This window comes from Pseudorca crassidens, chromosome 21 (genome assembly GCF_039906515.1).
Source record: "Pseudorca crassidens isolate mPseCra1 chromosome 21, mPseCra1.hap1, whole genome shotgun sequence".
NCBI lineage: Eukaryota > Metazoa > Chordata > Mammalia > Artiodactyla > Delphinidae > Pseudorca > Pseudorca crassidens.
In genome coordinates this window covers 28950830-28977004 of record NC_090316.1, presented here as the reverse complement: position 1 = coordinate 28977004, position 26175 = coordinate 28950830, and the positions used below count along the sequence as shown (strand labels likewise).

Sequence of the window (26175 nt, the reverse complement as noted above, 5' to 3'; positions counted from 1 at the left end):
AGGAACAGACGACCTAAGGACTCTGACAGGAGAAAGAACGCAGAACAACGAAATCAGAAACACGTGTGCTCAGGGCTCAGCGAAAAGGTAGCAATTGAACTGGATCTAAAATAAAGGAGCGTCACAGGATAAATTCATGGAGTAGCTTTGAAAGGCTTCTTCCCAAACCTTATTTTTTTTAAAAGAGCAATTTTTCAATATGCTTTTTAAAAAAGTCTTGAAGAAGTGCATCCCTTTTGACCCATAAATTTTACTTGTAGGAATTGATCCTAAGGCAACAAATGCACTGATTTTAAAAGTACTCATTATAATGTGGTTTATTATGAAATTTATCAAGATATCAGAAGTACGATCACTTAGCTACACGAGGGCATTGGTTTAACAAGTAATGGCATATTGATTTGATGGGATAGTACAAAATTCACAAATTATATGTACTGATGTAGAAAGAATTATAATCTTCTCTTAAAGAGAAAAAATGAGTTTCTTAAATGGTATGTAAATAGGGACACCATTTCTAATACCTACCTACACATATCTATATGGGAAAGTATTTAGAATATCAGATGCATTTTGTGACTAATTTTAATTTCCCTCATCTTTTTTTCCTTATTTACTATTTACGCATTAATCATGGAAGAAGAAATAATCCAGGAGGTTCTGTTGAGCTGCATCTCTCTGTAATATTCTTTTGTGCCAGTGAATGCTTTTAAATATAATATTTAGTGGATATTTTTAACCAATTTGGAACAAATGTTTTTTAACAAACTTTCAATTCTTCTTAAGGTTGTTGTAAAGACCAGTTTGGGGCTATAATTTGTTACTGCCAGGGAAGGATCACAGGTGAAGATTCCAATTGATTAGAATAATTGCATTCAAGTGATTTGTCTCACTAGCATTTCTGTAGATATTAAAAGTTCATAGAAAAGTGGCAAGAGGAAAAATATAAGTATTCTTTGTTTTTTAATCTATTTAACTATGTAGTTATGAATAAGGAAAATCATAAGCGAGCAGTTGTCTAGGAAGCCACCTGGCTTCATTTACCTGGTCTGTTTATCCTCTATCAACACGTATCATATTCTTGAAAAGCAGTAATTACTAAGCAGTCTCTCCTTGGATAATCTGATCTATATATACACATACACATACATACACACAATGGAATATTATTCAGCCCTAGAAGCCATAAAACGAAGCAATCCTGCCGTTTGCAACCCCGTGGAATTCCCTTGTGGAATTCCTTCTGCCGAGCAGCCTGGCCCAGGCTCATGTTCCTCAATAGGCTTTGATAGCTAAATGGCTTAAACAAGATATTCAGCCCTACCGGACAAAAGGACCATCGACCATCCGACGTGCAGGAGAGACGAAGGTCAACAGCCCTGACTTAATTCAAGGGCAGAGCAGCGTCTGCAGCTCCACTGCACAGGAGGCTGCCTCGAAGTCCTCCCGGGCTCACCAAGAGGCTCACCTGTTTTCGATTTGACCTGAACTTCTGCATCTGTTCAGGAAGTGGCCAGGATTCACAAGCTGAGAGGAGGTCAGCTCAGGAGGCAAAGGGGTTGTAAACTAGGATGTGATTTGGCTTTCACCAGCCGCCATAGTCCTGCAGACTTGCAGTGATGTGCGTTTTCAAAATCTAAAAGGCAGTAAGTTCAAGATTCAACATTAATTAAGTGAATATACCTCTCCTGTGCTGTAGGCTGAATCTGAAAACTTACTCCATGCCTGTACGGCTTAGTTCTCTATCTGTAAAATGGGGAAAATTATATCTATTCCAAGTAAAAAACACAACAAAACAAGAAACCCAGATGGATGAATGGCCACTGCCCATCTCTCTGACCTTGAGGTGGATGGACCAAAATAGAGGACAGTATGCTAAGAAAAACAAGCCAGATACAGATGAATACCTTTGATCTCACTTATTATCTAAACAAGTCGAACTCATAGAAACAGAGTAGATGGTGGTTACCAGGGGCTGAGGTTAGGGAAATGAGAAGATGTTGGGCAAAGGTACAAACCTCCCCTTTTTTTTCTTTTCTTTTGTTTTTTTGCGGTACGCGGGCCTCTCACTGTTGTGGCCTCTCCCACAGCGGAGCACAGGCTCCGGACGTGCAGGCTCAGCGGCCATGGCTTACGGGCCCAGCCGCTCTGTGGCATGTGGGATCTTCCCGGACCGGGGTACGAACCCGTGTCCCCTGCATCGGCAGGCGGACTCTCAACCACTGCGCCACCAGGGAAGCCCTCAAGAGAATTCTTTATTAAATGAAGCTATGGACAAAGCTTAGGACAAGCCTTACCATTTCTGAGTGTGCCAGTAATCTGTGACGTGCTGACAGGGTTTACGTGTGAACAGTGATGTATCTCTGCAGGAAAGGCTGGAAGTGGGCAGGGACACCCACAAATTCTGATTCCTGGAACAAGTGAGGGTCCCCCACGGCCAATTCCTGCCTCTGTGACACTCATGTACTTGGTGGCAGGCTTCCATGTGTTCTGAGCCATTTGGACTCTCATATATCTTCCCTCATGCTGTTGTATGTTCTTGCTTATTTCACAACTGAAACTTTCAGGAAGAATGGGCTGGAACTCTATTTCCTAAATACAATATATAATCATTGAGAGAAATAAACATACATTGACCTGAGAGCATGTTTCTCCTTAACATTTGGATGCCGTGGACTCCCCAGTCCTGTTTAGTAGAATTGGCTACCATGTGGTCAGAGTATCCATTGAGTGGGTGTTAAACCAAGCTGGCCTCTTCAATCACTGGTTTTCACTGGGTCATTGAACACCAAAGCACGTCTCTGCCGGGTCAGAATTGGCCCTTTGAGGTTCGAGAAACTAGCAATCATCCTTCCTGAATATTCCTTTTCCCTTAACTTCTGGGCTGTCAGTTTTCCTCTCTTGATGCTCAGTCCCTCTCCATCACCTTGGAGGACACTTTTTTTGACTTGCCATTAGACATCTGTATCCCCCAGGTTCACACTGAGTCTCCCCTTCTTCTCTGTTTATTTCTTTATCCTGAGTGTTTATGCACTGCCACCTGCAGGACGCCCTCCCTGATGTCGTGACCCTACAGTCTGATGAGTTCCCACCTCCTGAGCAAGCAGGCTTGCTGGGGCAATGTCACACAGCCCTCCTCCTGCAGCACAGTCATCAGCTTACTTATGGGACTCCTTGTTTTAGTTTAGAGCTACCAGAGGACAGTTCCACACCCTGCAGGGCTTAAACAATGGACATTGATTGTCTCACAATTCTGGAGGCTGGACGTCTGCAATCAAGGTGTCAACAGGTTTGCTTTCTTCTGACAGCCATGAGGGCAGGATGTGTTCCAGGCCTCTCTGCTTGGCATGTAGACATCCGTCTTCTCCCTGTTTCTTTGCGTGGTCCTCCTTCTGTGCGTGTCTGTGTCCTAATCTCTTCTTATAAGAACACCCGTCATGTGGGTCACACTCACATCCTGAGGTACTTGTGCTTAGAACTTCAACACATGGATTTGGGGGCCACAAATCAGCCCATAATACCCTCAGTTAGATTGACTGTAAACCATGTGAAGTCAGAGACAAGGACTTATTCCACTTCGTATTCCTGGCACATTGCACAAGGCTTGGCATGTGGAAGGTCATAAATACATTTGAAAAATTGAGGCAGTATTGGTCTCATCAATGTGAAATAGAAAATAGTTGACATGTTTGGAAACTTTTTATGATGATATATAGGTAGACAGAGACCTGCATATATATTACATAATACATCAATATCACAGTATATGTCATATATCACATATTTAACTTGCATACATATGAGTGTGTTTTGTGAGTATATATGTATAGATAGATAGATAGGTATCCACGTATAAGTTCAGCAAGCAATCGTCTTTCCATGAATCTCATTGCTGCTAGGGTAGAAGTGGGTTTCAGAACAAAACTGAATTATTTTAGGATGGGAAAGTAGGAAAGGGTTCTTGCGAGGCGACCAGGAGTGTCCAGTCCGCAGTGTATGTGCGTGATTCTTCACACAGAGGAGGCTGGAGGTTCAGGTGAGTCAATCCCTGAGGTCACCCAGCCGGGAGGGGCATGAGTGCAGGCAAGGGTGGCTCCAGAGTCTGTGTTCATAATGACTATAGGTTCCCAGAGTCTGCAGGTGAGGGAGAAAGCATGGGGTAGCCTCCGTGAGGCTCCAGCTGCCCCTGGGCCTCAATACAGAGCCGTGGGTGGAGGGAGCTCACTTGCTATGATAGCACTTGTGAGATGAAGGTGACAAGCACAGATCAGACCACCTGGGAAGGAGCAGCCATAGACCGAACCCAAGGGCTGTGTGTCCCTGTGTGAAGAGTAACCAGGTTTGCAGCAGCAGGACGGCGACACAGGTGTGCCTCTGTCAGATGTGCCCCCGACTCTGATGATCTCGCATATCAGAACTGTACCCTGGGTCCCGTGCAATTAGGGACAGCTCATCTCCTACCCTCCTGCCACCAAGAATGTAGCAGCATCGGGGAGGGGGTGGATCTTACCAGCTAGTGGCATAAGGAAATGTCATTATATCAAGTGAGGAAAAAAGTTTCCTAATAAAAAGAGAGACATTTCAGACCCTTGAAATGGGCTAGGATAACATTTTACCCCAAGATTAAGGGAAAAAATATTTTTGTAGTGTCTTAAATAATACATATTGCTAAAAATAACATCAAAGAGAAAATGGTGAGTGATCCAGTAATTAAATGTCATTTTGTTTTTCGGGTTTTTTTTTTTTTTTTTATTGACAGTCTTGGAGTACTGCCTATGTGCATTTATTATAGAAATCTGTTTGTAGATAATGTCTTTTTAATAATCAACAAATCATATGGATGTGCACCCATGCCTACAGCCAACTATTGGCTCTTTTGAAAGTCCAGGTGGTACAGGAGGCAAAGAACCTCGTTTCCTGTTGGCAAACCTCAGATGCCTGTCTTTGCAGGTGGCACTAAAAGAACCCGCCAGAATATTAGATGGAGCCGGGGATGAGAGACACACACTGGAGGTTTTGTTTCCCAAGTCACCGACTCAGATCCAGACCAGTTTGCTGCAACAGAGATATTTGGTACAGATGTGACCTCATGTCACCTGTGAACGGGGTCCCCCCCACTGTGCAGGTTTCTGGTGGGTGTGACCACCCCTCAGGCCACGAGGCAAAAGCATGCCCCTGGGCTGCAGCCACATTCCCTGCTGACCTCCTTCCTAGGTCACCGGGGTGCACGAGAGGCCCAAAGGACTTTCCACTGAGAAATACTGTCTCTTGACCGTCTATCCTATTACCATCCGTCTGGGCCATTTCCCGGGCTTCGTTCCGAGCTACTGCCTGACATTTAGTCCTTAAGCTTTAGAGGACAGGATTTGTCCCATTCTTTCCCAAATGGTTCTCTCTGCTTGACCTCTGGATTAATGCCTAATGCCTGACTTGCTGAAGCCCTGGATGTGTCTATGGCCTGCTCTCAATCCCTCCTGTCTGGGCTGGGCTCCTTTGCCCCGTCTCTAATAGGGTCCATCGCGCACCACCTGCTCCTTCCTTGACACACATGGATGTTCTCGCTGGCTTCAGTGAGGCCTGTATTACTGCTCTGGACCCCTTGGATGCCATAGATGGAACAAAAAGAAGATGCCAGAGCTGATCCATTTGGCATTCACACTCGGCAGATCACGACACTGGCAGGAAATCGCCGTGCGTGAAAAGATAAGAATGGCCTTCTCTTGATGATCTTAACTTTTTATAGTCTCAAGCCGTGCTGCTCTTTCAGGAGCAAAAACAAAAGCATAGAAACCGCTCAAAATGGATTTATTGAGACTCCCGTGTATGCAAAGTACCAGGATGAGGGCAATTAACAAGGTGCCAGGTGTACCCTCAGGGGACTCACAGACATCAATATGAACATCAGAAGTACAAGATGGGCTCTTATAATTTCCATAGACATATATGGGTCAAGAGCTAAAAGATTATGGACACAGGACAGTTGATTCTACCTGAGATAAGATTTTTGGAGGGGATATCTTTTACAAAAGCTTTGAAATCTGAGAATTTAAACAGGCAACTGTCAGCCAAAGGGCTCTGGATGGGAGAGGACAGCTCAAAGTCAGGGAAGCATGAAGGTATAAGATGATTTAGGGAGCAATTCCAGAAAGGGCACAAAGAGAGAGAAGGCAGGACATGGGCAGAGTCATACCATGAAGCAACTTCAATCCCATGCCAAGAAAGTTGATTCTTCTCTGAGTGATTTGGAGCCATTGGAGTATTTTTAGGAAAGTGCCTGTGAGTTGTGATTTGGCCTGGGTGTCTCCACAAATCTGCACTTTGGAAATTGTTGCTCTCGAATTGTCGTCCCCAGTCCAGCAACTCACCTGGCAAGTCACAACTCAGATGTCGCATTTCCAGGAGGGTCTTCTGCCAAGAAGAGTTGGAAGCCCTATTGTGGATGTGTATCGTGACCCGTGTTCCCCATCTGGCGACGCTTACCCTACGTGTCATACCCTGAGGTCACTCTTCTCTGAGAGATTCTGGGCATCTTATTTTGCCGACAGCTGTATCTTTGGTGCCTAGGATGTTTGTTTATAAATGTTGAATTGGGTTGTATTTAGGGCAGTTCATGTCAGGATTACACCGAGTGGATTTGAGTAGGGAGGGGCAGGAAAGCAACGCACAATTAAAGAGACCTTTTCCACAGCACAATTAGAGGTGATAGGGTTTGGGCGAGAACCTGGGCAGTGCTGGGTTAGAAGAATGAACACTGCAGGGTTGAATGCCAACTTAGCAACTGGACAGATGCTGTGTGCAAACCCAAAGTTGAGGAGATGGCTATGAGGTGAGGGTGCTGCACACACGCTGATCCCTCCCTTGCATCCACTGCAATCACGCCTGTTTTGGCGCGGCCGATGTTACCCATCTGAGAACTTGCTGCTCCCAGAAATCCACGGAACCCGGTGCAACTAGGGTCTAAACATCTACCAAAGGCCAGCCTCAGGGGTGGGTATTGAGGGCATTTCTGGGGCAGCTGAGCTGTGTCTCTGTGGGTTTCCTGAGGGTTTATTAAAGTAAGGGGAGACTGGATGTCCAGTCAGGGTTGCTGGGGCATGAAACCGGGGGAGTCCGTTCAAATCTATTCTGCGTGACCAGCCCCCTCAGAGTCGTGCATGGGTCTGTGTGGAGGCCTGGGTCCCGGGCAGATACGACACCATCGCTCTCTCCCAGCACCATCCCCCCACTCTGCTCACCTCTAATGCTATAAAGAGATCTGATTCACCCCATGAAGGCATCTTACGTCACGAACACCCAGCCTGGCATCATAACATGAAGGATTGTACAGAGTAGCCTTCACTTTGTGAGATGGGACCTGGGTAAGGCCCCCTGGGAGTGTTTAAACTTACCTATTCCATTTTCCCATCCTATGTATATTCAACCTCTACTAACTGCCCAGCACTTTACCGGGTGCTAGAGAGACACTGATGGTAACACAAGCTTCATGTGTCACAGGAAAGATGCACATCCAGTAAATAACCACACAAGAGACCAGGTCGTCACTAATTTGAAATGTCTGCAAAGGATAAACTAGGAAGGGAGGAGAGGGCAGAAGGAGGGAGAAACAGCTTCACCTACGTGGTCAGGTCAGGCTTCCCTGAGAATGTGACATACCATCTGAGCTCTAAAGGATGCCCAGTCTTACCAGGCAAATGGAGAGGAAGTGGGTGGTGGGGTAGATGCGAGAGAACAGTGCATGTCAAGACCCTGAGCGGGGAAGGAGCAATGGCTGTACGTGTGGGCACAATGAAGTCAAGTTCATGCCAGAGTGGAAGCAACGGGAGAGTGTGAGCCTGGAAGGATGGGTGTCCCATCCTGGAGGGAGCACCAGGGGCTCCAGGACCTATAAATTATTTTTGCAAAAGGCATAGGAGGTATGAGGCACACAGAGAATGTGAAAGATGATGCTAAAGTCCTAGGGTGGATAAAATTACCAAGAGAGAAGGGTGTAGCCATGGGTGTATAATAACAATATAATGATAGAATCTTCAAAAGTGCCTGGAGGAAAAAAAGGCAGAGAGAGAGAGAGAGAGAGAGAGAGAGAGACAGACAGAGAGATTGTTGTCCAAGAGAGAAGATCTTCATGAGATCTTCATGAGAGCTAACCATGAATGCCAAGAGGGTGAAAGAAAAGTCTATTAGAAAGTATCAATTTGATGAAAGGAAGAACTTCTAACGGAGAAGTCTTCCGTGGTCTGCTTTTAAATAGGCGGTGGGTGTTTTTTTGTTTTTGTTTTGTAGTCGTAGTTGTTTTTCCAAGAGGGTATATGTGTGTGTGTAAAACCTTTGGGATAACTTTCCAGAAATATTTGTATGTAAATATGTAACTACTGTGTGTGTATATGTACATGCTTGTGTATCTGGTATACATATATCTGTGTATGTCCATGCACTTACATAGCTCTTTTTTTCATTGCTTTTTCTATTCTTCCAAGGTAAGGACTACCTTTTACTTCCGTTGTTATCTTCCTCAGTGCCCCAAATAAGGCTTATGGTGGCAGCATTAGAAACTCAATGTAAAATATGTATATATATTCACAAGACAGCAGATTTCACTATTAACATGAATAACACCCAATTAGAAATACGGCATTTCAGGAAAACTTCATTTGATCAGATTACTCTAGTTAATTTTGACAAAACAGAGATAAGAGAAGCACCACACTCTGATTAAATGTCCACAAGAGCACAGAACTAGCACAGCTTCCAGATGACTTTCTCCCCAACTTGACAAGCAATGAGTCTCTTCAAAGTAACAGATTTATTAAATTCCTTAGTCTCCTTAGGGAGGCTGGGTAATTTACAGTCCGTGTTGATGGTATTAATGCTTTCCGGCTTCTTAGTCATCGCCGTTAAAGAGGTTTAACCACCAAGGAACCCCCAGAGATTTGTGTGATGATTTCCTAAAGACTTAAGAAGTCTGGCTTAATGTCAGAGGAGTGCTCAAAAAGAGCTCTCTGAGACAACTGTAGCCTTTCCCAATGCATTTCAGAACACTATCTTGGTGACTCAAGTCTACAGCTTTCAATTTACATAAGTAAACAGATGAGTCACAGACACAGGGCATGATGTTTGGGAAGAACAGTGTGCTGGGCCCCTTTATGTCGCAAAGGAGGAAAGAGGAGCTGATGGAGGTTAAGTGGAAAAAGACGTTATGGATACATTCAAAATAGAATCACAGGATTTATGGTAAAGCTATTTGGAGAAAATGGAACAGCCTGGACGGTTCTATGTTGGCTCAAAGACGATCGTCTTAACTTTAAGGATCCCATGAGGGATCTTCATTCATTCATTCATTCATTTTATTTTATTTTTTTTGCGGTACGCGGGGCTCTCACTGTTGTGGCCTCTCCCGTTGCGGAGCACAGGCTCCGGCCGCGCAGGCTCAGCGGCCATGGCTCACGGGCCCAGCCGCTCCACGGCACGTGGGATCTTCCCGGACCGGGGCACGAACCCGTGTCCCCTGCATCGGCAGGCGGACTCCCAACCGCTGAGCCACCAGGGAAGCCCCATTTATTTATTTTAAAATTTCATTTCATTTATTTATTTTTTATACAGCAGGTTCTTATCAATTATCCATTTTATACATATTAGTGTGTACATGTCAATCCCAATCTCCCAGTTCATCACACCACCAGCCCCGCCACCGCTTTCCCCCCTTGGCATTCCTACGTTTGTTCTCTACATCTGTGTCTCTATTTCTGCCTTGCAAACCGGTTCATCTGTACCATTTTTCTAGGTTCCATATATATGTGTTAGCATATGGTATTTGTTTTCTCTTTCTGACTTACTTCACTCTGTATGACAGTCTCTAGGTCCATCCATGTCTCTACAAATGACCCAATTCCGTTCCTGTGGCAGGAGCAAAACCTTGTTGAATCCTTTGAAAGAAATGAATTTGCCAATGGATTAAATCGCTTAATTTGGCATTATTGAAACAAATGTTGAGAACTACTGACACCTTTAGCCATATCTGTAGGGACTGCTCAGTATCCACATTGTTGGGCTTGATGAGCTTCCTGACCCAGTTGGAGAGGCTCCAGAAATGAAATGCATCTACCAATTCCTCAGAAAGACTTTTTCCCAGCTGATTGCATTGAGGTGTTCTTTTTTTCCTCACCATCCTCCTTTATTTTATAAGCCCAGAAATCTTTGATTTGCTTGATTTTACCAGGTCATTTGTTTCTATATGCTTAGGATAAAAAAGTTGTCAGTATATTGTAAGCTAATAGACAAAGATATTTGTTATGCCATTATTCCCTCTTTTCTCTTGAAAATGGTTCTGCTTTTTGTCTTGTACTAACCATGTCAAGTCCACTATTGCCCCATAATTTACCTCTCACTTCCCAAACTATTTATTTATTAGAAAACCAATTCCAACAGATTTACAAGAAATACAGCTAAGAATTGTAGAGGACTTGTAGGAGATCTCACTGCAACAATGATAGACGTTCAATTGTTGATAATTACGGACAGGGTTTAAACTGCACTGGTTCTCTAAGGTTATTAACAGGTATACAGTGATGACATTTTCTACCATATGGACTTTCTTTCAGGACTGTTTTTGAATGAAAAGTAGGATACACATATTAAAAGGCTGTAGTAGTTTTTCATTGCCGCCATACCAAATTAACACAAACCTGATGGCTGAAACCAATACAAATTTATTATCTTATGGTTCTACAGGTTATAAATCTTATACAGGTTTTGCTGCAATGAAATCAAGGTGTCATCAGGGCTGTGTCCTTTCTGGAGGCTCCATGGGAGAAGGCACTTACTTGCCTTTTCTGTCTTCTAGAGGTCACCCTCTTTCCTTGGTCCATGACCCTTTCCTCCATCATCAAGGTCAGCGACCACCTGTGGAGTTTGCACAAGCCTCACTCTGACTCGATTTCACAGCTATCCCTCTGACTGTCTTATTCTGTCTCCACCTTCCACTTTTAAGGATCTTTCTGATTACATTGGGCCACCCCATCATCCAGGGTAATCTGTAACTTCATCATATCATCAAAGTGCCCTTTTCCCATGTAAGATGACATAGTCACAGACTGTGGAAATTAGGCTGTGGACACTTTGGGAGCCATTACCACAAAGGCATTCAGTTGAATTTCTTTACCTCTAAACCTTATCTGAATCATCCAGGATTTTAGTAAATCTGCCTTATCATCCGCTGGCTTCCATATTAGTCAACTTTCTTTAAATTTGCTTGTAATGAAGGAATGACTGACTTTGTAATATGATCGTTCTGTTAAATGGCATCTCTAAGGTTAGCCCCTGCGCTAAGGAAGGTGAGAGAACAGCTCACAGTTCCAAGGATAGGTCTTACATGGAACAATGACCTGCCCCCATATTCCCCCCAAAACAGAGGATGTGAATATCTGTTGCATTCACACAGCCCAGTCAAGAAATCCATGCATGTTAATTCACTCTGGAGTATGATTCATTTGCATGGCTTGGCTCTAACCACGGGAAATAAATTATATAATTGTTACTAAATCCTCACCTTTGATTCTATATAAAAGAAATCTGCACAGGAATTATGCATTTTTTGAATATATACACTAGTTTGATACACATCGTCTAGTTATCTTCCTTACTCAATATTTTACAAACTGCCTCATATATAATAAAGCAAGACTCAGCAGACTATGGCCCACAGGTCAAATCTGGCCTATAAGCTAAGAATGGTTGTTACATTGTTCAGTGGCTGAAAAAACATCAAAAAAGAATAATATTTTGTTATGCAGAAAAATTACATGAAATGCAAGTCGTGTCCGTAAGTAAAGTGTTGTTGGAACATATCACACAGGGCTGCTTTGGGGCTACAAGGGCAGAGGTGAACAGTGGCAACAGAGACGATGTGACTCATAAACCCTAGACTATTTCTATCTGGCTCTTTATTGTTCAAGTTTGTCCACTAACACAAAACTGACATGTTTTGGTAGGTAAGTATTTGGGAGATATGGCGGTGAAAGGGGGATTTGTTTATGTGCATTGCTAATGTTGATATGGAACTAAAATGTAACTCCACCTAGTTTTTGGAATCAGAAACACTCCAAGAGAATCTAATTAAGGATAAACAATATTTTTAAAGCAACAGCAAAATAAACGTGGATTTCAGTTATAAAAATTTTAGTAAGTAGATATAGGTGAGCTGGATCAGTGTGGGTTTCTGAATCCAGAATTTACTTCTCTCTTGGCCATTGTCACTATTAGGCAAAGAGGTATGTGACTTTTTTCTAATAGAATTTGTAACGTAATCTCACCAGGAAAAGAAAGGTGGCGGAAGGAGCCTTCAAAAAAAATATTAGAATGATGAAATGTTTTTTGGACTCAGTCGTGTCCAGCTTCACCAGTCGGTGCTACATAAATCCAAGCAAAGAGTAAGATCTGAGTAGTGTATTTCCTCTTACAGAAGATTATTTCAAACAGTGACACAAACACTGTTGCAATTGGTTCCAGTCAAGGTTTGGCTTTTCACTTTGAATGGATACTGCACGTTTTTAAACCTGAGGGTTTAAATTGAGCACCCTGACATCAGGAAGCTTGCCTACATATTTCACTGGATGCAGCTTTTCCTCCAGGTAAAAGTAGGAGTAACTAGGGAAATGCTCTACACAGCCCACCCGTGCCTAGCAAATTCCAGGCATAGAGTACGGTTTCCAGCTGTGGAAATCGCCAGCCAGCCCGCAAAGGGCCCCACCAGTTTCAGCTTCAGGGCAATTTGTGGATCCCTGACATATCATCTGCATGAATAAGCATCATTTTGAGAATAGTTTTACAGCTGAGATGCAAAATAATTATACAATGTGTAACCCCACGTAAGTAGCTTTAGGAGCATTTACACGTGCATCTGTACCATCTCTTTAAACACCTTGATCTAGGTCTTTTCAAGTCCAGTTTACAGACTGGAAAACTGAGGTTCAGAAAAGATAACCCAGGGATATAGTGCCTCAACTAGTGCAAGTGGCGCCAACACACAATCGTCTGTCTGAAGCAGCCAATCCAGTGGTACTTAGACCACTGTCCAGAACGGAATGCCTCACATCATCTCTAACCATCAAGAGCTCCTCTGCCTGAGAAGGCACGCACTCCTTAGTAATGACACAAAGTTTTCAATGGTAGGAAGTAAATGACTTGCTTTTTCTGACAACCAGAGCGCACATTGTAAGTGGACTGGATGTGTTCAACAGCTTAACCAGAGATTGATCCTGTCTTACTTTTGAAAGATTTAATTTTGTTTAATATACTACTTCACTCACACATGATTTTATTCCATGTTGAATCTCTTTGACAGTTCTTGTCACTAATCTCATAAACATCCCTCTTCTTCACTTGAGTAGGAAAGGCCCAGGTTGTGAATCTGCAGATGGGGCCCTGGAAACATTGGATGTTATCAGTTATCTGAGTCGACTTCAGGTGAAACCGAATTGCCAAGTGTTCAAATAGTGAAGGGCAGACTTGTATCATTTGCCTATCTTTTCCTTTTGTAATTCACTATGATCGAGGTCCTGATAAGAAGAAATAAGAGATCAAAAGAATATCTGCTCATTTAATCATCATTAATAAAGAAGAATCAAAACGTCCAATATTTGTGAAAGCCTTTATTCCATCAAGGATGAATATTGCATTTCTTTGTGGGCAAAGATGAAATTACCTGAAGTGCTTCAATGTGGAAATGCAGCTAATAAATGGCATCTGTTTTAGGCAACTCTACATAAAGACTGTCGGCGCTCAGTTGTAAAATCGGGTTTGAGATGGGACATTTGCGCTGCTGGTTTACAAGACAGATTTTCTTCATTCTCTCTTCCAGGCTGACGGGCATGAACCTCCCTTCTCCTGTTATCAGTAGCAAGAATTGGTTACGACTCCATTTCACATCCGACAGTAACCATCGACGGAAAGGATTTAATGCTCAGTTTCAAGGTAAGAAGGCTCCATCGTATAAGAAAAAAAAATGTATTCACACTGCATAAATGCAACTACCTGATTTAGTGACTTACACATAAGGGGACCTCAAAACAGACATGGCAGATTGTTTGTAGCCGGGTAAAACAGAGTCTGTAGTCAATAGTATGTAGGGTTGATTCTGAAACTTTCTCTTTCTCTCTAATTTCTAGGGTTTATTCCTGGATCGTATTGTATAGTCTCCTATATGTTTCTAATAATCAATAATTGTTATTGATCAATAATTGTTAACAATATTGTTATCAATATTGTTATCAGTAAGGTTGATGGAAACTATTCCACATGCGTCTGCAAATAAAACTAGTACGGCGCTGTCAGAAAGCTAGATGCCGTGCCGAGCAAACTTCTCTAGCTTTCCCCAAATCATGGCCGTGAGAATGCCAGTTTCATTAAGGCAGAATTCCCCGAACACTTGCCACAGGGAAGTTGGGACCACAAAGTGAGGAAATTATGACAACCCCCATGCTCCAGAAACTAGCAGATCAGAAAGATAATTTGTAAACAGCTCCCATGAAAGATGGAACAGAAAGAGAATCACGGGAGCCACTTAAGGAGGTTTTAGTAATATTCCAACAAGTGGCTCTGAATGACTCCTATCTGAAACACATTTTAAAATCCGTAATCCTTCACTCTGTCCTTTTGGGCAAGAAGTTAAAAAAATAAGAGTAATCTTCAGGGATTTAAAGACAGATGATGCTGAGGAGGACACGTGTTGAGTTTTATCTGCCACTGGGACCCTTGGGGCCTGTGAACCCTCATGGAATGTGCCTGACTTGGAGTCCAGGGACAATTTTATTTCACCAAAATGCATTTTATTCATAAGGAGCATTGTCCACCCCTCAGTTTCTTCCGATGCTGCTGGAAAGCCCTTGGATTGCAAATATACTGCCTTGAAGCTTGGTTAAGAGTCACAGCAATTTGTTTTCACTTATTCTGGGACCCAGGCAAGGCCAATCTTTTTCTTCCCATATCTGCCTTTGTGTGCCTTTATCTTTCAAGGCCACATATTCTAACTGTAGTTATAGGAGAACAGGTATGGAAAGGACGTATCAGTGGGGACTGGGGTCACTAGGTGATATAGTGGTGGGGGATGAGGGATACACCACTCAGTCTCGTAGGAAATTCTGAGTCTTCTCCATATTACTGCACATCAACAGATACATCTATCCCTGATTTAAAGCCATCGTAGATCACTATTTGGAATAACAACTGACTGATCAGACAGGCAGGTAGGTAGATCTATAGCATTATTTCTAAACTGGCGATTGATCTTCTCCAAAGGTCCTGATTAATTGATTGGTACGGAACTACAGAAAAATTTCTAGGTATCATCCTCTAAACCTGATCAGTGGATTTGGCATCTGTACCAGTGATTGGAAGAAAGGTGAAAAATAGAATATCAAGTTTGAAGATACTCTAAATTGGTAGATATAAGAAACAATTGTAATAGTTTAGACATATCAGCCATTGATGATATATATAAGCCGTGATTAGAAAAATCTGTACATAAGTCCCAAGAGATAAAAAGATGCAAAAATATAAGGAGGGGTAAACATGGCTTAACAGTGATACATGAGGAAACCTCTTCAGGCTGACTTTGAAGTTCAAGTCCAAGACTAAATGGGGGGAGGGAGCTGCCTTTTGTTTCATTCACCTCAGGCCTTGTATCACAGGAGGGGTCATGACTAAAGCTGAATCCCAGCGGACCATACGTGGAAGGTCAGATTCAGTACCGGATGTCATCCTTTTGTGACATAACAGAGAGCACGTGTCAACGCCAGGAGGGGAGGCATTATGAGAATTTTTCTTGCTCCTGAGGGCAGAACTATCACCCATGAATAGAAGCTACGGGTGGTCCTTCCTGCTGATTCTAGAACAAGCCTGAGGGCAGAGGAAGGCGGGAGGCAAGTGATGGCTCAGGATGAGCCTCTCAGAGCCCCTGGCAGCTGTCCCACTGACCACCTCCTCTGGACACCACTCTGCCCTGACTTTGCCTCTGAGAGGTCTCAATGTTTTCACTCTGAGGACAAATGAGGGGAAAGCTTCCTGTTCTGTAGGAAAGTGTGTTATTCCTATAAATTTTCCCTTTTTTTTTCTGCCGGGATTAAACATCAGGAAGCCCCAATTTGTATTGTACTTTATTTCAACCAGACAAACTCAGGGGAAAAAACGCTGTTGTTATTACCAACACAATTGCTAAAAAGAAAAGCAGAGTAAAAGAGCAATCTAGAAAACCAGCAAGAACAATAATAATAGTGAAAACACACAGTGTCTACTAAAAGCTAGTTTAATATCTATGTAAATATTCTGTCTAAACCCTGGATAGCTAAAGCAATCTTGAGAAAGAAAAATGGAGCTGGAGGAATCAGGCTCCTGGACTTCAGACTATACTACAAAGTTACAGTAATCAAGACAGTATGGTACTGGCACAAAAACAGAAATATAGATCAGTGAAACAGGATAGAAAGCCCAGAGATAAACCCACGCACTATGGTCACCTTATCTTTGATAAAGGAGGCAAGAATATACAGTGCAGAAAAGACAGCCTCTTCAACAAGTGGTGCTGGGAAAACTGGACATCTACACGTAAAAGAATGAAATTAGAGCACTCCCTAACACCATACACAAAAATAAACTCAAAATGGATTAAAGACCTAAATGTAAGGCCAGACACTATAAAACTCTTAGAGGAAAACATAGGCAGAACACTCTATGACATAAATCACAGCAAGATCCTTTTTGACCCACCTCCTAGAGAAATGGAAATAAACATAAATAAACAAATGGGACCTAATGAAACTTAAAAGCTTTTGCACAGCAAAGGAAACCATAAACAAGATGAAAAAAACCCTCAGAATGGGAGAAAATATTTGCAAACGAAGCAACTGACAAAGGATTAATCTCCAAAATTTACAAGCAGCTCATGCAGCTCAATATCAGAAAAACAAACAACCCAATTTAAAAAATGGGCAGAAGACCTAAATAGACATTTCACCAAGGAAGACATACAGATGGCCAAGAGGCACATGAAAAGATGCCCAACATCACTCATTAGAGAAATGCAAATCAAAACTACAAGGAGGTATCACATCACACCAGTCAGAATGGCCATCATCAAAAATCTACAAACAATAAATGCTGGAGAGGGTGTGGAGAAAAGGGAACCCTCTTGCACTGTTGGTGGGAATGTAAATTGATACAGCCACTATGGAGAACAGTATGGAGGTTCCTTAAAAAACTAAAAATAGAACTACCATATGACACAGCAATCCCACTACTCGGCATATATCCTGAGAATACCATAATTCAAAGAGTCATGTACCGCAGTGTTCATTGCAGCTCTATTTACAATAGCCAGGACATGGAAGCAACCTAAATACCCATCGACAGATGAATGGATAAAGATGTGGCACATATATACAATGGAACATTACTCAGCCATAAAAGGAAACAAAATTGAGTTATTTGTAGTGAGGTGAATGGACCTAGAGACTGTCATACAGAGTGAAGTAAGTCAGAGAAAAACAAATACTGTATGCTAACACATATATATGGAATCTAAAAATAAAAATCATTCTGAAGCACCTAGGGGCAGGACAGGAATAAAGACGCAGACGTAGAGAATAGACTTGAGGACACGGGGAGGGGGAAGGGTAAGCTGGGACGAAGTGAGAGAGTAGCATGGACATATATACACTACCAAATGTAAAATAGCTAGCTAGTGGGAAGCAGTGCATAGCACAGGGACATCAGCTTGGTGCTTTGTTACCACCTAGAGGGGAGGGATAGGAGGGTGGGAGGGAGACGTAAGAGGAAGGGGATTTGGAGATATATGTACAGGTATAGCTGATTCACTTTGTTATACAGCAGAAAGTAACACAACAATGTAAAGCAATTATACTCCAATAAAGATGCTAAAAAAAAATGTGGTATAACCACATAATGGAATATTACTCAGTAATGAAAAAGAATGGACTATTGAGAAATGCAATGACATGGATGAATCTCAACTGCATATAGTGTGTAGTTTTAAAAGGCTACACTACATGATTAACCTGAATGATATTCTGGGAAAAGCAAAACTAAATAGAGACAGTATCAGTGGTGTCAAGGATTAAGGGTGAGGAGAGGAGCTGACTACAAAGGTGCAGGGCTGGCGAATTTTTTTTTTTAATATCATGGAAGCATTGTGCTTATTGTTTTCTGCTGATAGTTAATATGAGTCTTTACTTTTTGTTAAATTTTGTAGAACTGTATAATCAAAAGAGTGAATTTTACTGTATATAAATTTAAAAATAAAATAATGCCATGCTTCTGTATGATCACATGGTACTATCAGTATCTTATCCTTTACTCATTAAAAATGAATACTCAAAAAAAAAAAAAAGAAAATGTGGCTGTTTGAAACAGAGATGAGCTGTAAGCATAAAAGTCATCAGATTTCAAAGGCAGTGTGAAAAAAAATGACTATAAGACATTGTGCGTTGAAAAGATGATGTCTTTTTATCATTTTAAATATTTTTAAACTTTTTTAAGGTGTCTACTAGAAAATTTTAAATTACATAAGTGGTCACATTTGTGGCCCACACTTTATTTTATTGGGCAGCTCTGGTGTAAATATTTGAGCTTCACACTGAGATTGGCCATGCCTTTTCAACAGGACCGGCTGAAGTGATTTCTGGGATGTTAGGTTTAGTATGAGGATTTCAGACATTAGTAATCAGTGGGGTAGGTTGCTTGAGAGACTATGTGAGATTCTACCTAAGTCTTGGTTTAAAATTTTCGTTTATAAAGCAAAATCTCGGTAAGAGGTCAAAGTATACGCTTTACTACCATTTATTCTTCAATCTAAATGAGTTTTTCAGCTCCTTCCTTGGAAGTGAACAAAACATAGGGATTATATGAAATTTCCCAGTGATTGAAAGAGAAAGAATTATACTATGAAAGAGAAAAAGAAGAAAAGATGAAAAAAAGAAAAAAAAACATTTTTTTAAAAAGAGAACAAATAGTGAACAAATGAGGATTTTTTTTTTTTTTTTTTAAATTCACAAGATTGCCATGGACCAGCCTTTGACATCCTGATTAAAACCTGAGTGTAAGGGGACTTCCCTGGTGGCGCAGTGGTTAAGAATCCACCTGCCAATGCAGGGAGCACGAGTTCGAGCCCTGGTCTGGGAAGATCCAACGTGCTGCAGGGCAACTAAGCCCGTGTGCCACCACTACTGAGCCTGTGCTCTAGAGCCCGCGAGCCACAGCTACTGAGCCCATGCACTGCAACTACCAAGCCCACGTGCTGCAACTACTGAAGCCCACGTGCCTAGAGCCTGTGCTCTGCAGCATGAGAAGCCACCGCAATGAGAAGCCCGTGCACCGCAACGAAGAACCAATGCAGCCAAAAATAATAAAAGAAAATAAAAGTTTAAAAACCTGAGTGTAAGCTCCTAAGAGGCTTCTATACTACTCAGTAGATGAGTGAGAACTACCTCTTCCTCAGTTCACTGTCTTTAGTGTCCAGGACAAGGACCAACAAAAGGTTTCAGATCTCATAGTGGTGATAAAAAGGAAGGGGACCATACCACACATGAATAGATCCCCTCCTTAGTGTGACCTTAGTGTGAAGGAAGCTAAATCAGCTTATGCTACCCACAAATTAAATCCTGACTGCATAGTAGGTGATACCATGATTATAAGTTTTATTAGAATAATAGGTTTATTTTTAAAAACTTCCTATTTAAATATTTCTTGGAAAACCCCACTTGGATTACAATTTTCTTAACTGACAAAAATTCTCACAACCTGGATGTGAAGTAAGTGCTCTACTGAAGTAATTAAAATTATCATTTAAAACTTTTGAAAAAGCAGTGACTGTGGAAAACTAAAATAATATAAAATTTAAATTCAGTGAAATTAATACCTCTGTTGAATTTTCACTCTAGAAAAAGTGGTTCTATTTTTTGCAAATTCCTTTATATTTGATTCATTCAGTGACACCAGAAGAGTCCAAGAGAATTTTAATTACAAGTATACTGAAGATAAAAGTGAGTTCTGGCATTAATTTTTCTCTAGTTTTTAGAGAAATGCCATTATTGGTTAAAGACTTCTGTCAGCATTGCATACCTCTTGAAGTTCTTCAACTTACCTGCTTCTCTGAATGGCCACTAAGGTAAAATGTCTGCATTATTTATTGCTAAAAAATTGAAAAAGGATAACATTATATCCCATTCTATCTCAATTGGCTATGAATTCTATTGCTATTGTCTTGATAAATACGGATCAATAACTTAATACTTAATAATACTCTTTGCACCCTCAGAGCCCTTTCAATGTTCCTTCTTCAGCTCCTTTATATGATTTGCAATTTTCTTTGCCTAGGAAACTATTTTCAAAGTCTTTTCTTGTGAAATAAAGTTATAACCCAGATGAGTCTTTAGGGATTACTCTTAGGCTTTATTTCATTAGCTAATTTTAATCTAATTAGTGCGAGGCAGGAAGCTTATAGTTTTGCATGTCCGTATAATTTTCTTAGCAACAGGTACTCAAGGAATGAGTAGATGTGGTCCTTTGTGCATTTTGACTAGTTAGAGTTTAAATGATAAGTATTAAAATTTTTTTAAAAACCTAATCGAATGTTCATAAAAAGCTCACTTTTTCTAGCTCTGTTGAAGAACCCATGCTCTCTTTTTTCTTCCTCTAGAATTGTCATGTTTTATAGATGATGAACAGGAAGTTTATTCATAGCAAGTTTAAAGTCATGCTCAAAACAGATTAGCTTAAAAAATAGCTCTGGGAAAACACATCTGTAATAAATCCTATTTCAAGTAACGTCAATAAAAAATATTTCTACGCAATAAACGTGAAGCCTTCCTCCTGTTCTATTAGTTGAGCCTTATACTTTATTACATTGAATCCAAGATGAGAATGTTTTCACATTTTAATGTCTCCAAAAGGAGGATCATGTATTTGGCACTACTTTGCCTTGGCCCCTTCTCAGTGGTATATAATTCTGCGTCCTATGATCAGCGGTACCTTAGATTTGATGAGGTACTCTGATGGTACTTGTTGATCTGACTGCAGGCGCTTCTCTTCTGCCAGATGTTAAGACTCTCTTGATACGACTTTGTCTCATTTCCTGCCCATCATTCCATCCCAGGGCCCCAGTGCACATGCAGAGTTCTAGAACCTTCTCCCACCTCTGCATGTGCCTGTCCTGAGGTGAAGAGCAAAGACAATAGAAAGAAAGGGAAACAAGAAATATTGGGGTCTTGGGGGAGTTATAATTGGTATTAATTAAATTTGTAAAAATAATTTAAACAAGAAATCATCTAAAATTAATATCACACCATATGGTACAACCTCACAATATAGGAGTTTAAACATTAATGGATTTAACTATGGACTACAAGTAATCAGCAAGCATATTCATTTTGAAAGACTGAATAATGTAAATTGGCAGAAAGCTGAGCATCCACGGACTGAAATCGGCGTTTCTAAAAACAATGTCGGAACTTGGCCATATAAGTTTAAGATGACAAGGAGAGTTTAAGATGACAAGAGACTGCCTGGAGGGAAAATGGTGAGGGAAGGGGGATGACATTCCTTATGGATCCAGCATCAGATACTTTACAAATATTTTTTTAAAACTTAAAACTGAAAAGACTTCATCACCAAGGTGGCAGGGGAGGAGGTCTCAGCCTCCGAAAACCAATAATATCCAACTACCCGTGAACAAATACAGCTCCGGGAGCGCTCAGGAGAAGCAGCAGCAGCACAGCGGAGCACAAACCCTGAGAATAACCCCACGGAGAGGGCAGGAAGAAGTTCCGTTTTTCCTGCATCATCCCATCCCCCAGGCTGGCACTGCTCGGGGTGAAGAGGAAACTCCTCCCCAGAAGGTTCCTCCAAGGCAAAGGAGAGCAGGGAGAGCCGCCAGCTCCCCAACCACATGAAGGACCCACAGGGGTCCCCACCCTAAGGAAACCAGCACCATTAGATTCACAGTGACCCCTGTACAACGTTTGCCCCAAAGAGCCCTGTAGGTTTTCTCCTCTGCACACTCCAGCTGTTTGAGTCCCAACCCCTCTGTCCCAGTTGCTGGGACCCCAGCCAGTGCTGCCGTGGGGACCCCAGCCCTGGCACCCAGAGCGTGCACATCACCAGTCACCATCAACACCTGCCTCTGTCCCTTTTACCGCTGGATCCGGAGGGGCTGCCGAGGACCCCAGTAGCTCTCACAGACACCACAGATGTCCTGAAGCTCCTGGCACTAAGGACCACAGGGTTGGCGACATCACAGATCACAGCTATTTGAGCTGAGTCCCAGCCCCACACACCTGAAGCTGCAGCACACCTCCACTCCACCAGGCCCAGGGGCACAGCACATTCCAGCATGGCCCCCTCCAGCAGGTGAAGGTCTTTCCTCACCAAAGCCAGTCCATAAAGTCTGGAAAAGGTGACAGCTTCTTAAATGTGCAGGCAACTGTGCAAGGCTACAGGGATCACAAAGAATCAGGGAAATATGCCACCACCAAAGGAACGCAATCAACGTCCAGTAAATGGCCCCAGTGGAATGGAGACCCATGAATTGACTGACAAAGAATTCAAAATAATTGTTCTAAAGAAGCTCAATGAGCTACAAGAAACATGGATAAATCATTTGATGAAATCAGGAAAATGATACAAGAAAAAATGAGAAGTCCAACAAAGAGATATAAAACATAAAAAAGAATCGAACAGAAATTTTGGAGCTAAGGAATACAATGAATGAACTAAAAAACTCAATAAAGAGCTTCACCGACAGATGCAGTCAAGCAGAAGAAAGAATCAGAAGTCTCTGGAAGACACCCAAACAGCCAACAGGTCTATGAAAAGGTGCTCAACTTCGCTGATCACCAGGGCAATCAAATCAAAACCACAGTGAGATATCACCTCACACCCGTGCATGGTCTCGATTACAAGTGGAAACTGAAAAAAAGAGTGAAACTCATAGTAACAGAGAGTGGAATGGTGGTTGCCAGGGAAATGGGGAGATGTGGGTCAAAGAGTACAAACTTTCAGTTATAACATGAATAAGTTCTGGAGACATAATGTACAGCGTGGTGACTATAGTTAATAATAACGTGCTGTATACTTGAAATTTGCTAAATTACTACATCTCAGGTGTTCTCACCAAAAAAAAAAAAAAATTAACTATTTGAGGTGACGTTAGTGTTAATTAGCGTGATTGTGGTCATCATTTAACATTGTATGCATATGTCAAAACATCACATTGTACACCTTAAATATGTGCAATTTTTATCTGTCATCACAGCTCAATAAAGCTGGGGAAAAAAACCTTTGTTATCTAAATAAAAAAGTAACTTTATAGAGTAAACCCTCACTATTCTGAGATTAAACCTATGTTAGGTGAAAAATGCGTACATATACATAGCGAAAAATATAATAAAGGAAAGACAAAGTTACATTACAGCAAAACATGCCAATGGAAATTGTTAGTCTTAACAAGTTTTAACAGGCCTTTTGTTTATGCTTATATGTCAACTAGTCAAGGGTAGAAGAAGGATTATGGAGGCTTTACAGCTTTTTAGAACCTGAAATATTAATGTGGTAAAATTTCAAGGAATAAGCATCACTTATCAATATCTATTTTAAATAACGAGAAAATGGCATCATGCATAACAGCGTATCCGCAGGGTCTTTGAACATCCATACCGTTCATAGATAGTGTCGTATTTAATGCCACTTGATGAATTTGTCTTTGGAATTAGGGTTGATGACCAGACCGTCACGTCTTTCGTATCATCACTTGAATTCGGTAGGAAGACCTAGCTCTGCCGCAGTGTGGTTTTCTAGGGCTTGTTTTCTCTTAGTTAACACTGGGGGTGCTCAGTATCATTTGAGGGAGCTTTGCCAGTTTCCCACGACTGGAGCTTACAGCCCCAGAAAGGGCATGGCTCAGGGGCCGATACTTGCATTTCTGATCATGATCAAAATTCAAATCTAAATAAAGTATTGGCCACAGGCATTAGCTTCAAGTATGATTTCCACCCAAGTTTGAAAGAAATAAAAGGTGTGATAGCCACCATGCATAGTTTATGAAAAGAATATAGAGTAATAGTAATTAAAGCCCAGGCCTTGTGTGTATATATTGTGAGAGGGATTGAAATATGCACAATGCATGTAAAAATACCTAACACTGTTCTCTACTTGCTAATGTGGTATTTATTTTTCTTCTTAGGGCTCTCTCTCTCTATTTTTAAAAATACTTTATTATTTTAGAGTTTTAGGTTCACAGCAAAATTCCACAGAACGTACAGAGATTCCCACACACCCCCGGCCCCCATATATGCACAGCCTCCCCCATTATCAATATCCCACACCTGATGGTACACTTATTACAACTGATGAACCCACGTAGACACGTTATCATTACCCTAAGTCCGTAGTTTACATTTGGGTTCACTCTTGATGTTTTACATGCTATGGGTTTGGACAAATGTGTAATGACTTGTCCACGGTAATGGAATCATACAGAGCATTTTTACTGCCCTAAAATATCCTCTGACCTCTCCTGTTATTTGAAACATTGTAAAATTCACAACTTCTTTGAATTTATTTCTATATTTATTGAACTTGGAGAAAGAAAGAGGCAGTTTTCTTACACATATCTACTAAATGTATTTACTAAATGAATGTGTATATTAGAGTCTATATAATGATTGCAGAGAGAGCCTATAGTAATTATCGACTTTAATGTTGGAAACATGTAAACACCAGCAAGGGAGACATAGTTCACTTCCCCTTCATTAGTTTGTCAAGTTATTTCGCCTTCATTAGTTTGTCACAGTGTTCTTCTGCAATCTCTTGCAGGTAATTTAGTTGTTTCTTATAAAAATTTCCCGTGACAGTCATCTACCTATGGCGTTACAAAGAAAGTCAGAGTTCAAGGAAATTGTCACCCTGCGAAGATTAAGTAAAGGCTGGCTTAACATGAAATGGATTATGTTTCTGTAGTTTTAAAGACCACCATCCTGGCTATTTTTGATTTTCTCTTTGATTTCAAATGATCTCATGCAAATATAGGAATTCAAGTGAATGCTGGCAGAGAATCTTTCATTAAATATCACTGCCTAAATTTGTAGCCAGAGACCTGAAGAGACGAAGCTGTAGTCGATTTTCCTGGACAGAACAGAGGGATCGTTGAGGCATCCAAAGTAGCTTAAGAAGAGCTCAGTAACCAAGAGGGTGCTTTCTGCTGGCAGAGTTTTGATTTGACTTAAGAGGAAAGGCACTGCCCTGCACAAGGAGGTTGGTAAAAGAGAAAACAGTGAGAGTCTAAGTAAAAGACGTCACAATCAATAAAGGGAGTTTGGCCACAGACTGAACAATAGGATTCCATTTAAAATTTTATTTTAGTACAACCCTTTAATTCTAAAACAATTTTGACTTCTGTGTTCCTAAAAGAATTCTAGAAATTAAAAAATAAAACCTGCAAGAAATGAGATTCAGAGAGTTGAACTGGAAAAATTAGGTTCATATTAAGCCGATACTTTTTTCTCATGAAAGAAAACTCGTGCCAGTCTACCTTAGCATGATAACATGCGGGTCATTACTACTAATCGGCTTATCTCCAGAGAGCAAACATCAGTGCTGGTTTCTCTAGATAGCCATTGTGTGTGATGAGGACTGCAGCACACAAGGTAAAGGAAATGTGATTTTTATTAAAGCAACAGTTCTTGCTCTCATCCCGTGTAAGTTTAAAATGTAATACGTGACAACTGTAGGGGCTTCCCTGGTGGCGCGGTGGTTGAGAGTCCGCCTGCCGATGCAGGGGACACGGGTTCGTGCCCCGGTCCGGGAAGATCCCACAAACTGCGGAGCGGCTGGGCCAGTGAGCCATGGCCGCTGAGCCTATGTGTCCGGAGCTTGTGCTCCGCAACGGGAGAGGCCTCAGCAGTGAGAGGCCCGCGTACCGCAAAAAAAAAAAAAAAAAAAAAAAAAAAAAAAAAAAAAAAGTAATACGTGACAACTGTAGTTACATGATTATTTTATATAAATTAATGCAGACTTGGCTTCAGCTAAAGCACTTTGTGAGCACAATAAACATTTCACAATCAAGTGTTGAGTGCCATCGGTGAATCAGGTCCTGGGAGGACCGGTTTGGGGTGATGA

The 26175-nt window shown here is 41.4% G+C and overlaps 1 protein-coding gene across 2 annotated transcripts in view; it reads left to right on the top strand.

The window, feature by feature from the left end:
• Positions 1–26175, top strand: part of CSMD1 (CUB and Sushi multiple domains 1) — a 1750344-nt gene that overhangs the window by 1125291 nt on the left and 598878 nt on the right. For both annotated transcript variants that reach the window (XM_067722119.1, XM_067722118.1), the window contains exon 6: positions 13853–13965. In XM_067722119.1, coding sequence (XP_067578220.1) covers positions 13853–13965 — 113 coding nt within the window. The remainder of the gene's footprint in view (positions 1–13852; positions 13966–26175) is intronic.